Here is a 15,176-nt window from a genome sequence, read left to right on the forward strand (position 1 = left end):
TATGTGTGTGTGTGTGTGTGTGTGAGTGTTTGTATATGTGTGTGTGTGTGTGTGTGTGTGTGTGTGTGTGAGTATGTGCGTGCGTGTGTCAAAGACGTTATTATTGTTTCAGTATCAATTAATTAGAAATGTAACATTTGTTGTTACACACAATAGCAAAGGAATGTCGCTAGGATTACCTGTCTCCAAGGGAGATAAATCTAATAAGATCAGTAATCTCGCTTTGAGGAGGACAAACAAACAGAGAGAGAGAGAGAGAGAGAGAGAGAGAGAGAGAGAGAGGGGGAGAGAGAGAGAGAGAGAGAGAAGACAAACAGAGACAGTGAGATGGTAACAAACTGCTAATCATATAAGTTCTTATTTTCAACTGATCAGACAGTTTAACAATAAGAATTTCTCCCTAGCGATATAGAAAGGCAATGTAGAAACGAAAAAGTACCTCCACTTACTTTTACTTTTGCACACCTGGTTTCACATTTAACCAGCATTCTGTTTGGATGTATTATTCCGTCATCATTCGGGCAAAATACTTCTTTAACGACTGAGGTGGGCGTTTGGGAAGAGTATGTCAGCATCTTCGTTAAGGAGCCACTGTTGCTGATCAGGTTCACATGTCTTATCCCTTCGCCAGATATTGACATCAGAACTAGATCAGAAAATAAAGCAATATAACAAAAGTAATTTTTGTCGGAAGTAAAACGTAAGAAGAAATACCACAAAAGTACTTTTTCGGCTCTCTATGAATCTTTTTATCCGTCACCCAACCCCAACATAAAAGTGGTTTCAAATTTTGGCACAATGCCAGAAATTTTAGGGGAGTGGTTAAGTCGATTACATCAACCCCAGTGCTCAACTGGTGCTTATTTTATCGACCACCGAAAGGATAAAAGGCAAACTAAAAACCGGCAGTATTTGAACTCAGAACGTTAAGCCAGAAGAAACATTGTTAAGCATTTTGTCTGATGCTCTAACTATTCTATCAGCTCACTGCAGTATTCTTTCTAATTTTGGCACAAAACAATTCTATTTCCCCACTGTCTTCATTCCCAAAACAATAATGCATAGCCACTTACGTCTTCGTTCGACTATATGCAACCATACACAGCAATGTGCCACCGTGAATGTTTTATCTTTTCTGTATATCAGAGTTCTTAAACCTTTTATATTAAGTCAGTTTTTGAAATCAATTCTATGCCACAGGGAATCCGTACTTAAAAATTATTATATATGCAATAAAGCCTACCTAAACCAGAAGCCCTTGCATAAGTGTTAACCTAACCATAATTTGAATTCCAACGAAGGATCATCACGCAGTATCAATGTATGGTATATAAACAACAAAACCACCATGTAACAAAAACCCTTTAACAAGTTCAACCCTCCAAGAATGAAGGACACACAAGTTATAAAAGAGATCACAAGTTATAAAAGATTCACAAGCAACAAGTATATCAAACGCATACTTTCATCATTAGCTGCCTAATGGATATCATTATGGTTTCGACATCTGGCGGTGTCAACAGTGTTAAAAACATAAACGCTGCTTGAGAACTACATATTAGCACAATATGTCCATTATATCTACTTATTATTTTTGTTAAGTTTTTTTCTCTTTGATGAATTAAATTTCATGAGAGGTTAAGCAAATCGTAAAACCACCTTTGAAAGTTACTCCAATGATAATCGATCAGACGCCTAAAGTGGGTTGAAAAACTTTCGTTTTAAACAAGATATCGTTTAAACTAAATTCCTATAAACAGTGATTACACTGTGTAACACGGTTTTTGTCCCAGGGTAGCAACTGTTATTTCCTATTTGCTCACCCTTAGAAAGTATGAAAAATAGCTAATATTTCCTTCAAACTTTGCTTTTGTTACGATATCTATTCAAACTCCAAAGAATCCCTCTCAACACATAGCCATGATGCTCCCCCATTACTCCTGCTCATGATCAGAGATACACATGTTGCCAGCCACTAAGGGACATGCTCAAGTGTTTAAGGCGAAGCAACTGACAATCAATCTCTAGGTATTGAGCAGAATATTTGCTCTAACAATATTTCTGTTTCAGCAACTCAGCGCTGAATCTGTCCGAAATATATTGGAAAATAGGTAAGTTTCAAAACATTAATGTCCAGGGCACAAAAGCAAAGATTGAAGGGGATAGTAGTCATTTCCTTTGATTCCTAGATAAAAACAAATAGGAAATAACATTTATTGACCAAAGGCAAAATATAATAAGTAAATAAAAAGTTTTTTACACCGTATCATTTTCCCAGATGGTTCTTCTTACACATAGATGACAATAACTCCATACTTTAGGTGACATGCTGTGCATGTATAATTGTTTCAAAGTATTCCACAAGGACAACAATTTTGAGAGGTGGGTATAAGCCAAAAGCATCGACGTCAATTTTCAGTTGGTATTTATTTTATCGACCCCAAAAGGTTGAATCAGTTTGGTGGTTTTTGACACCAGAATGCAAAGGGTCAAGAGAAATACAGCTTAGCCTTTTGTCCGACGCACTAATAAATCTGCTTGCTCGCCGCCTTATAGTGCAGATATAAAATTGCGAATATAAAAATTAAACAATAAAAATAAGTTTTTAAGATGCATTTAATTAGCCTAATTATTAATATTTCTCGTGGAATCTTAGGATTCCAGGAAATTGTAGGTAGCGAAACGTTGCTGTACTGAAGAGTACTCTCCTATTGTCTTATCGGTTTCACTTGACTTGCAGCCATACATACATACATACATACCACGGAATCTGAATCAAGCTGTTTTGGATGATATATATATATATGTATGTATGTGTGTGTGTGTGTATGTATGTATTCGCCCATGCATACACACATGTACACACACACACACACACACACACACCACATTACACCAAACCACCACACACACATAATAATTACTTGCGAAGTGTGTCTGTAGCCCGAAAGCTGCCAGGTCACAGAGTTTATTTCTTGAGCATTCCGTTATAAGTTTTTCTTTGTCCAAGTTTGAATCTGTTGAGTAGAAACAAGAAAAGAATTGTAAAATGGATTTACAGTTGGTTCAGATTTTTCACAGATCCTTGTAAAGGAAGAAAAAGTATAACATCTTTAAAATTAATTGACACTAAACCGGCGAGCTGACAGAATCGTTACTGCGCCGAGCAGAATGCCTAGTGGCCTTCCGTCCGACTTCACGTTCTGAGTTCAAATGCTCCCGGAGTCAACTTTCCCTTTCATTCTTTCGGGGTCGATGAAATAAGTACCATTTCAACAGTAGGAGCGATGTAATCGACTTATCATCGCCCTTGAAGTTTCTGGTATATAGTACGTATTTTATCATCAACGTTGGGTGTGATGAAAAGCAAAAATGTTAACGGATTTGGATTTAAGATAAAGAGATATAAAACTAAATACAATAAATAATTTTCTCTCTGGTTGATTAAAGATAGGAAGAACAACCAGTCAAAAATATTCTTATAAACATGTAGACAGTAAAATTAAGTGAACTTAGTTCATTCCATCTGCCTTTCTTCTTTCATATCATTCATTAAATTTCTCAGCGTAATTACACAATCGGTTTCTTATAATACAGGGGGTGGGGTGAGATACAATTCTATTGTTTTCCTTCTTTTTATAGTTATTTTTTTTCTTTTTCATTAACCCTACCGAAATCACATGTAAAAGAAAGTTAGAAAAATCTGAAATCTGCTCCAGCATTGTCACAGCCTCTGGCTGAAACCGAAAGTAGAGTAATAGAATCTTTAACCAAAGAAAATCGAACTTTAAAACCGATAAGACAAAATGGTATGCAACTCGAATACACAAAACAGAAAAAAAGATGAACTGAAATAAGATAAAATGAAATAAATCTTTAAGATATAGTTAGTAGAAAACAGGTAACAGTGAACTCGAAGACAAATCTAAAGAAAATGTCTCAGAAACAGAGGAAACAAGTATTGCTGACCTCTGAAATCGATAAAAAAAATCTATTACAATATGTAAAATAGATAATATCAAACAAATATCACAGATGCTTTAACCGATTAATGAGAGGAGGATAGACCTAAAATTGAAATTGGAGTAGAAATCAGTTATCAATGAGAATTTCAACTCTATTTTAAAATTTCAAATCTTCAGTATGCCATCAAGACCGACTGTGCATTTCATCCTTTCGGGTTTGATAAAATAAGAACTAGTTGAGCACCGGGGTTCCGTGGAATTGACTTGCCCTTTCCCTCAAAATTGTAGACCTTATGCCACAATTACAAAGAAAAATTTCAATCTTTAGTATCAGTCAGGTGAAATTCTTTCAAACTAATTTTCTTGAATAAAATACCAGCCAATTCACTAGGCGGTGAAGTGGCAGATTTGTTAGAATAGTGGATACACGGCTACGCTGTATTTGTTCTGAGTTCAAATCCTGGTGAGGTTAACTCTGCCTTTCATCCTTTCTATGTCGATTAAAAAATAGCAGTCCAAAGTAATAAAATAACAAAAACGGTATAAATGTCGAACTAAATACCTTGCGGTATTGTTCCCGAAAAGATAAAAGGAAAAGTCGACTTCAGATGAATTTGAACTCAGAACATAAGGACGAACGAAATGCCGTTGAGTATTTTGCCCGGTGTGCTAACGATTCTGCCAGCTCGCCGCCTTGCTTTGTGCCTCATATTAATATTTGTTTGGGTTTTAGCTTTGAGGACATGATATCCAGGAATGGAATGACTGCCCAATAACAATGACAGGAGCTAACGAGGGTACCTCGTTCTACAATTAATACCTTAAAAAAAAAAACATATTAAATGATACAGTCCTAAATAACCCTCAGCGAAAAAAGAAATGAATGTAAAAAAAGTGGAGGGATCAGAGCTGAAATATTTTTAATCATGATTCATCTCAACATCAACAAAAACAACAAGAAATGACCAAGTGAAATCGACAATTTCTTTCACCCAATTTTTTAATCAAGAGCGAAAATAGTACTCATGGACCCTTTACAGGGCTTCCAAAACTGATAGGGAGAGAGAAGGAGAAAGATATTCTTGAACTGTGACAGGTCATGGCAAGATTTGAACTCAGAATGCAGAGAGATGGAACGAATACTGCAGGATATCTGATCCGACGTTATTATAAACCCCGATAGGATGAACTCTGACTACAGAGGATCCAAATAAATACTGTATGGCATTTCTATTCACCTCTAGAGACATTTCTACCTATTGGCAGCAGGAAAAAATAAAGATTTAGTAAAACTTACCACATCTATTGATATAAATGTAATGTTCGCTTACTGGTCCAATGATAAACATTCTGTATCTCTGTCTTTCTCCATAAACTGTAATCTATTTGAGAAAAAGTAATATTCACTAAATTACTCAAATAAGCAAAGAAATAATTAAAATTTGGCAGTTTTGGGGCGGCTCAACATACACACACACACATGCACACACATATGTATATATTTGTATGCCTGTATGTGTGTGTGTGCGCGCGTATCATTTAATGTACACAGTGTTAAAATAAGAGCTACTAATAGTTTCTTGTCACGGGGCACCGTAAATAGACTGATTTATATAACACGCCTTGTGTTTCCAAGCAATCTTCAGGCTCAGGGCCACAAGGTCAGTTCTATTTGAAAACCTGGACGTTGGTATATAATAAACTATGAAAAAAATCTATGCCATATATAAATGGATCATAAAAATGCAACATATGCGTAGCAGAAAGATCGTATATACTTTTTAGATCCAAGAATCCTATCACACTTCTTAATTGCAGAACCGAAAATTTCAGTAAATGCAAGCGCATAGACGAATTTCTCCTGTCAAACTGGAGTTCTTTGATTTAAATTAAAATATATAAGAACATTCGGCAGTTCTTTGATCAATGAAATAAGATTGATAGGTTAGAATGCTTAGCAAAAAGGGGAGCTTCCATAACTTTAAAAAATCAAAAACTTAATTCTAGCAATAAGCCCACCTGTAGACTTATAAAACCAGTAACAACTGCAATAGGTTTAGTAGCTTCCAAAATACTAAAAATTATTAATAAAATTAGGAAGACTACAGAATTACAGCAACAGACAAATAGCAATGTTGTCATAGAAAAGTTTAAGAATGTAAAAGAAAAGCATAGTATTAGATTTTCACAATTTGATATTGAACTTCTTTGTGGATAATGCAATTGAGTTCATCAGTAATATATATCGATCTTAACAAATCCAAACTTTGACTTTATCATGCATGTGCGAAAAATCTCCCTCTTCAGTAAGGGTTCGGCTAGAAGCAAAAAATCTGAACCAGATGAATTGTTTGATGTATCGATGAGAACATCTGACAGTGCTGATATTTGTGATCTAGTAGGTCTCTTTATATTAGATATACAAAGATCAAAATTTTCCTTCCACGACATTAGTATAAACGGTGATGATGAATTAGGCATATCACATGATTGCGATGGACATACACTCAATAAGGAAAAAAATCATTTAGCCAGTTAAGCCTCAAAATCACAGATTTCTTAGATATCTCCCTAAACTTGTATTCCCACAAAACATTAGAGCCAATAATAGCAATAGGGTATCTACTCTCTCCTCATGTAAAGAAATAATTGATAAGGCAGCCCCTACTAAAATAACGCTTTGCATAATAGTGGGCTCAAAGAGAAAATAGCTTACACTCCTGCCACAAAAAGTACGAATCCTAAAAATAGACCTAAAAAGATTTTCTTTCGAATGTAAAAACTAACGCAGCTAGTAAATTCTTTGCCTTAATAGACAAGCATTTCTCGGATAGTTATGAATATTAGAAAATCTTTGATAGATGTTCAGTACAAGTTTTTTACAGCTGCTGCCCCAACATGAAATATATTATTACACATAGGTCACACCAGGCGCCTACTCTAAAATGTAACTATAGAAACCCATACACTTGCCCACTCAGCCAGGCATGTATGGTTAGTTAAATGGTCTATGAAGTTAGGTTACTTCAGTTCTACAAAATAATGAGACTCAAAAGAAAAATTCACTGGTTTATTCAAACGTGTCTTAAAGATAAGATATGTCAATCACAGGTCTACTTTACAACATGTAGATAAAAAGAAAATCACAAAGTTAACTAGCTATACCTGGGACTTGAGAGCTAACAATACCCAACACACTATCAAGTAGAGCGTCAAAGAATAACCCATGTCATACGTTGAGGGAGTAAAGGAAGTGCCGGCTTTGTATAACTGAGACATTTCATATCCTTTTTAAACCCATGGACTCCACCGGCCTACTGAATTCTAGATCCGAAATTTTCACAAAAATTTAAGCATCGGAATAAATTTCTGTTATTGAACTGGAAAATACCTACTCTCTCAGGATGAATCAGGCAATCTCAACTTCAATCTTTCTGTGTTGAATTAACCACCCAACCACTATTAACTCTCATTCTAATGGATCAAAGTAACACAATTCTTATCTCCACTTCTGTGCTTCTTTTACTTGTTCCCTTCATTCACTTATTGTCTTTCGTTATTTCTCAAATTTTCTCACGGTACGCCATCCGACCATCAGAGACATGAAACTAATAGTTACTTGAATTTAAATACTGTATGTATGTATGTATGTATGTATGTATGTATGTATGTATGTATGTATGTATGCATGCATGTATGCATGTATGTATGTATGTATGTATGTATGTATATCGGGAGATGGATGATATCGTTGATTATCATTGATTTTTAGGAAATTCTATAACATTAGGTACATTGTTAATTATTTCATTAAACATCATTCATTTGATAATACTTTCTTAAAGCTAGGTATTTAACATGCAAGTGATAGCCGTGTAATGCTGCCAGAAACGGCAAAAGAATGTAACTGACATTGAATATTTACAGCGCAGTGGGAGTGGATGCTCAAGTATTGACAATGATGATTACTTGTCTGTGATTGAGCATCCCCCACACGCGCGTACACTTACGCAGTTCTTCTTCTTCTTCTTCTTCTTCTTCTTCTTCTTCTTCTTCTTCTTCTTCTTCTTCTTCTTCTTCTTCTTCTTCTTCTTCTTCTTCTTCTTCTTCTTCTTCTTCTTCTTCTTCTTCTTCTTCTTCATTTCCTGGACATCACTGTCTCAAGTCCTAGAACTCTTCAGGTTAGTCATCTGGTTTCCATGACGCACGCATACGTGAGCAAGATCACAACATTCCCCAACCCCTGGATGGGATACCAGTCCATTACAGGGCTACTTATTCATAGTTGAGCGGACTGGAACAGATTGAAATGAAGTGTTTTGCTCAAGAACAGAACGACCACTCGGTCCGGGATCCAAAATCATGATCGATAGATCGTGAGTGCAACAACCTAACTCCTGGATCTTTTCCATCTATCCAGTTTCATTAACAAGACATGGGGCAATCTGAGTTTGTAGGAAATGATTTTTATGCAAAATGCCCGTCAGTGAGTTGAATTGGGGATTTTGTGATTGTGATGTAAACTTCTTAGCCATTCAATAATACAGCATCTGTATACAGCACAGTAGTAGAGTTGTAAAAGTAAAATAATTGGAATTTCTTTTTTTTAGAAGCTAATAATTTCTATCTTCTATACTGTCTTTCTGGCATCAGGATGAACATTGTGGTGTCTCTGCAAAAGATGTTGCACAAAACAACAACCTGATCAGAAGCTTCAAGACTGCACTTGAAACAATTCCACCTGATTTCAGGAAATACAATGTAGTTATCAGGTCAGACAATAAACTATCTGGTCACCATGGAGGGAGGTTTAATGCGCCAATAGCAAATGAAATAGTTATGCTTCTGGCTGGGCAAGAACATGACAGGCGTAACATTCTTCTCCATTTCAGAGACAGCAGACTGATGAGGATTTCAGAAATACACAGGTCTTGTGATGCACTGTTCTTTTATGGAAGAGATGGTTACCATAACAACATTGCTTAGACAAACTCCTCAAAGAGAATCTCATCCGATGACTTCTATGCATTCCACATCATGGTGAGGAGTAAAGATGCCAACCACATCCTACATTGTAGGGATCTGTTCAGTCAGTTCATTGTTGACAGGCATGCAAAAATTGAAAGTGAACGGCTACTCTACTAGAGAGTGAAACAGAAGAAACTAAGAGTGGAATCATATGCACACCTGCAAGACGCAATGCCGAATGACCATGATGTCAACAACACGGGTTAGCTGATCATGCTTCCATCATCATTCACAGGAAGCCCAAGATATATACAGAAGCGCACACAAGATGTAATGACATATGTTAGACAATATGGAAGACCACACCTCCATATAACCTTCATTTGCAATCCTAACTGGAAAGAGATTAAAAATGAACTCTTCCCAAGCCAAGAGCCAAGAGACAGACATGACATAATTGCAAGGGTCTTCAGACAGGTTATCAAGCTCATGCAGTTATTGACCAAAGATAAGGTGTTCGGTGCTACTAGATGTCACATGTATACCATAGAATGGCAGAAACGTGGTCTTCCTCATGTACACATCCTGCTATGGCTTACAGAAAAAAAATCCACGCCAGAATGATAGACACATTCATCAATGCAGAGCTTCCAGATTCTCAAGAAGATCCAGAACTCTTCAGTGTGGTCAAGACTCAAATGGTTCATGGTCCACGTGGGAACATCAAACTACATGGTCCACGCATGCAAGATAGAAAGTGTACGCAAGGCTTTCCAAAGAAGTTCCTTCAAGAGATCCAGACTGGACATGATGGCTATCCCCTCTACAGAAGAAGGCCAGGTGATGGTGGGTTTAAAACCACCATCAAGAAGTTAGCTCATACTGAAATTCCAGTTGACAACAGGCAGGTAGTACCATACTGTCAACTCCTCTCCAAGATATTCAAGGCACACATCACCGTTGAATTCTGTAATTCAGTGAAATCCTTTCAGTATGTGTGAAAATATGTTAACAAGGGATATGAGATGGCAGTATTTGCAGTCCAGGATTCAGAGAATTATGAAATCAAGACCTTCTAACTGGGGAGGTATATCAGCAGTGGTGAAGCATGTTGGAGAATCTTCAAGTTCCCCATTCATGAGAGATATCCCCACGTAGAACACCTTGCAGTTCACTTAGAGAATGGAGAAAAGTTTTACTTCACCCCAGAGACAGCGCAACAACAAATGAAAGCCCCAAAGAATACCACACTTACAGCATTCTTCAAGCTTTGTCAGGATGATGAATTGGCTGCAAGACTACTACACAATGAAGTTCCACAATACTACACCTGAAACAAAAAGGAACGGAAGCGATGTGCACTTGGAGCACCCACAGATCATCCTGGTAGAGTAGTTGTCCATTCCAACTACTCAGAGTTCAACTATCTAAGGCTTCTCTTACATAATGTCAAGGGACGCACATCATTTACTGCCTTACGTACGGCTGACAACACAGTATGTCTAACATATCACCAGGTTTGCCTTCTCAGAGGTTTTCTAGAAGATGATGCACACTGGGATTTCACTCTGAGAGAGGCACAAATGTGCAAGTCTCCTATGCAGCTGAGAAGCCTTTTCTCCAAAATGCTGGTGAACTGTGGATTGTCAAATCCGAAACAGCTTTGGTACAAATACAAAGAAGGGCTTTGTGAAGACATTCTTCAAGGAATTCAATATCAGTATGAGGATGATGTCACAATCAATGATGACATCTTCAATGAAGCATTAAGATTAATAGAGGACAAGGTTCGATCACTGGGTGGAAACAAACTTGAACTGTGTGGTCTTCCAGCTCCTGTCAGAGATGTTCAACACAGAGATAATCAGGGAAACACCATACAACATGGAAAGTTTGCAGGAAGTTGACAATGAGAAGGAACCACTACTGATATAACACTCGTAGCTAAAATCCACGAAAAACACGTGGCCCAAAACTACTAGTTCATTGTTTACTTAAATGCGATGTATAAGCTGTATACAGGTTATTGAATATATTTCTCCGAGCAAGTAAGAAGAAAGATAAGAGTTTGGGGCTATGCCGAACAAAGCAATCATTAAGGAAACCACCGATGTCAACTGATTGTATGACTAAACTATAAGGAATTTGACAACGTCAAACTCCTTATAATCTAGTATTCATTAGTGTGTTTGTGTGTGATATGTGTATGTGTAATTCCACTGCTTGCGCTGCGTTCTTTTCTTTAGTCGTTTAGTAATGATGACAATTATTTTGACCTGTTGATAGAAGGAATAAATTTCTTTTTTTGAGGGTTCTAAGCTACAGAAATGCTGGAGATTATTTTTTGGTAAACGGGTTGGTGTTTAACAGTACATTAGGGAAACATTTTGGTCTTATTTAGTTTAATGTAGATCGCAAATTTGTGGTCCATATTGCCAAATACTCGAAACTGTGGATACCTTACGTGAAGCATATTGGTTAACTTAACGTGAATTCAGAGTATGACTTAGATGATCCACTGTGGTTTGTTCCAAATCTAGATTGGTGCATTCTTTTAGTCATAGTGATGTTTGCTTGATAGTTGGAACTACTTGAGCAGGCTTATGAAGCTTTTTTAGTATCATCTCCTTCCATACAGACCCAACGTGCGTCCAAGATGCCATTCCAGTTGTCCGCAAACACTAACTTTGTTTACTTCATGGTATTGCTCTATGAAGTTGGTGTCATCTCAGGTTAGTAGAGACATCATCATGCGTAGAGCCGACCAGATCCATCAGTGCTTTCTATCGCCGTCGGTCCTGTGCCAGCTCCTTTGCATCCTCCAAGGTGACGTCGAGCCTCTGGAGATATTCCCCAATCATTTCCAGTCATCTGGTGCGAGGCCTGTCATGAGGCTTCTTCCATCCCGCCGCCACTGCGTCGAATTAGTAAAATCCTGGTAGGATGATCTAGCGGGAGACAGAGGACATATCTGTACCAGCACATGCGACGGATAGCTATAAGGTGGGAGACTGCAAGTTGATGCGTGTTCGCATGCAATTCTTTGTTGGAAACGTGTGATCGTACCATCTGATATTCTCGGTGGTTCTCAGAGCTCTGCTATTGAAGACGTCTATCCTCTTTTCCAGTGTCTTCGAGAAAAGCCACGATTCTGCTCCTTAGAGGAGAATGGAGAGGGTCGATGCGTTGTAAATGCGGAGCTTCGTCTTCCGGGAGCTTCCATAGAGAGTACATGACCCCAGTAGCCAGACCACATCTGCGGTTGATTTCCGGGTTCAGGTCTCCATTGTTGGTGAGTAATGTTTCTACAAGCCTTAAGATATCTAACAAGTCAGCTCTGCAAGCAACCATCAAAGACCTATCATTCCCAATGTTCCTCCTCCCTAAGCACCAAGTCATAATTTGGGCCTAGGAAGATTGTACTTATCTCTGGGTCTAGCCCTTCCGAAACATCACTGCCATACTACTCTATCTAGGCCAAGTTTCAATCTCGAAGTTAGCCAGAAGGAAGGTGAGTGAGGGATAATTATAATATAACAATAACAAGGACTACAACAACAACAAACGCAAACAAAAGTAATAACAATATTAAATATAAATAAATACTCACCAGCAAGTTAGATAAGGTTTTATATGTATATCTCGAAAAATTAAACACATTCAAGTGTCCTAATGTCGGCAGAGCGAATGAGAACACTTCTTCATTTTCACGATTAGCTTCATCTTGTGTTCTTTCGTTGATTCCGCAAAATAATTTGCAACATTTGGCCTTTTCTCCTTGAAAACATACATGTATCATGTACAACAAGCTGATTTCAGAGGAAAACTTTACATACCAGCTGCTATCTGCAATGGAGTAAAAGGCAAAATATATTATGGGAAACACGATCGCACATGTATCTGCACGTACACACAAATACATGTACATCATACATTAATACATAAGCACGAACACGTACGCAACACAAACACACACGCACACACACAAACACATGCACACACGCACGTACACACACACACACACACACACACACACACACACACACACACACACACACACAAATGCATACATGCCAACAATGAAATACAAGTAACCGAGTTAATCTGAACTTAGTTGCTAGGTATGCTAGAAAAAGCAGTTAAATCGTCTTAAATATCTCCACCTACTGTCATAATAATAATAAAAAGTATATGATGGTATAATCAAGGCTAGGGCGTCTTCGATCATAGGTTTGTTCGATCAAGCTCACCCTGGCGCTAAACAACAATAACAATAAAATCTCAATAATTACGACCACTTACTTGCGCATGCGAACATTTTCGACGAGGATATACTGAGTAAAAGAGAATTGAATCAACTGCAATTCACTACTCCATTTGGATTTACGGTTGAGGGTGGGTTTGCGTTCCTGCATGCAGACAACTTCAGTGACTGGTCTCAGCATTGCATCAGTGGCATGTGTAGATAGGATGTCTAACCTAAGTCTCTCTCAGGAGACAATTAAAAGTGAGTGTTTTGGGGACGATTGTTTTGTACTTTACCTCTGGGATGTCACACAAAATCATCCATCAAAAGTTCCCCATCATGCTGGGGGTCCACTTACCTTGGTACATGTTTTCCATCTTAGTAATATCTTGATGGAACCTTTCTTCATGCTCATCACTCACTGCTCTGAGTTTCGAAGGGAAGAAGTTGAGGTGGGAGTGGAAAAAGTGAATTTTGAGTGACATTCGGCATCCCATATCCTCATAAGACTAGCAACTTCGTTACAAACTTGGTAATCTAGTACTTGTGTGTTACCACGGAAGCCATGGAAAACTAACTTAAATGGTCCCCGAGCTCTCCGTTCCGTTAACGTAAGAAGCTCCTCAAAGTCCTTATACTTCAGCACCTCTCGGATCTGAGGTCCGACAAAGATGCCCTCCTTGAGCTTAGCAGAACTCAGAGCTGGGAGCAGAGTGCACAAGTGCTGGAAGGCAGCGTCATTTTTGTCCATGGCCTTCACGAAATTCTTCATTAAACCAAGCTTGATATGAAGAGGAGGAAGAAGCACTTCGTTCATGTCCACCAGAAGATTTTCTTGGATAGTGTGTTCACCAGGCATGAAAGTGTTCCTAGATCTTGTAGTGCTCGACTGTCCCAGAGACAGAGAAACAACAGTACTTTGTGAAGTCTGCTTGATACCCATAAGGAGCCCAATGACCTTGAGGTCTCCGCAGAGACCCCACTGGTACTGGTTGTACTTGACAGCTTTCAAAAAGAGCTCCATATTGTCATACGACTTCTTCAGATAGACTGAGTAGGCAATGGGAATGCTGGGGCATTTATTGCTATCGAGCAGGAGCACGGCTTTCAGACTTCGCTTGGAAGAGACTGTGAAAAGACGCCAGTCTGAGAGATTGTGTTGGAAACCAAGGAAGGTGAACAAGCCAGAGATATCTGTGCTGTAGTACAACCTGCTTTCCATGTCGAAGAATGAAGCAAAGTCTTGGTTCCGTGTCCTGAAACTGGCGATCCTTACATCTGCCTTGATCAGATTCCACTGCTTATGCCGAGATTCCAGGAACTCTGACTGCTGCTTAGATAGATACAAATCATGGGCAAGGTCATTCAGGTTTTCCTGCGTGATCCAGTGGAGCACATTGCCACTTACTCCTGAATAAACAGAGACATTGTCTCCAGAAGAGATCGCCTTGGCAGAATCTTTCCTTGAAGGCATTACTTCGTCTGATGAAGTAAGAAGATCCTTATTCGCTTGGGGTGTAGGGACAGGTAGATCATCTGAGTGGGGAACAAGTCTTTTAACTGAGGGAAGGTTGGAATATTTGATCTTTTTTTTAGAAGAAGCATTGTTAGACAAAAATAACAATCATCTACATGGCTTCGTGGCTGTCTCCAGACCAAGGGACAGCAAAGTTGAAGGCTGCTTTCTTGCTGTTAAATCATGCAGTTCATCCATTGTGGCTGGGTTTACAAGGGATGCCGCATAATCATAATATGTATAACTCAAAAACTAGAGATGCTGAGTGAAAACTGGTTTTGTGTCTGAAATTAGCACCCCCCACAAAAAAAAAAAAAAGGCTAGAACAACTATTTTTATGTTTGACTCAATTTCTCTGTAAACCAGTGTTAGTGACATAGGAAACAGTTGTTCCATTTCTGAGTTTTTTAACGTCCTAAATTCGAAAGTAAAGAAAAATTCGCAAATTGCTATTCATTTAAGAAAGCAAGGATGTGAGTTA

The 15,176-nt window shown here is 38.2% G+C and overlaps 1 protein-coding gene across 1 annotated transcript in view; it reads right to left on the reverse strand.

Moving 5' to 3' along the window:
• The window catches only part of LOC106876258 (uncharacterized), a 103,153-nt gene that overhangs the window by 18,217 nt on the left and 69,760 nt on the right, over positions 1-15,176 (reverse strand). Inside the window, exons 12-15 of the mRNA XM_052972586.1 lie at positions 12,544-12,779; positions 5,263-5,347; positions 2,925-3,017; positions 450-646 (exon numbers count right to left, since the gene is read on the reverse strand). Of these exons, the coding sequence (XP_052828546.1) occupies positions 450-646; positions 2,925-3,017; positions 5,263-5,347; positions 12,544-12,779 (611 nt within the window). The remainder of the gene's footprint in view (positions 1-449; positions 647-2,924; positions 3,018-5,262; positions 5,348-12,543; positions 12,780-15,176) is intronic.

This window comes from Octopus bimaculoides, chromosome 14, assembly GCF_001194135.2.
Source record: "Octopus bimaculoides isolate UCB-OBI-ISO-001 chromosome 14, ASM119413v2, whole genome shotgun sequence".
NCBI lineage: Eukaryota > Metazoa > Mollusca > Cephalopoda > Octopoda > Octopodidae > Octopus > Octopus bimaculoides.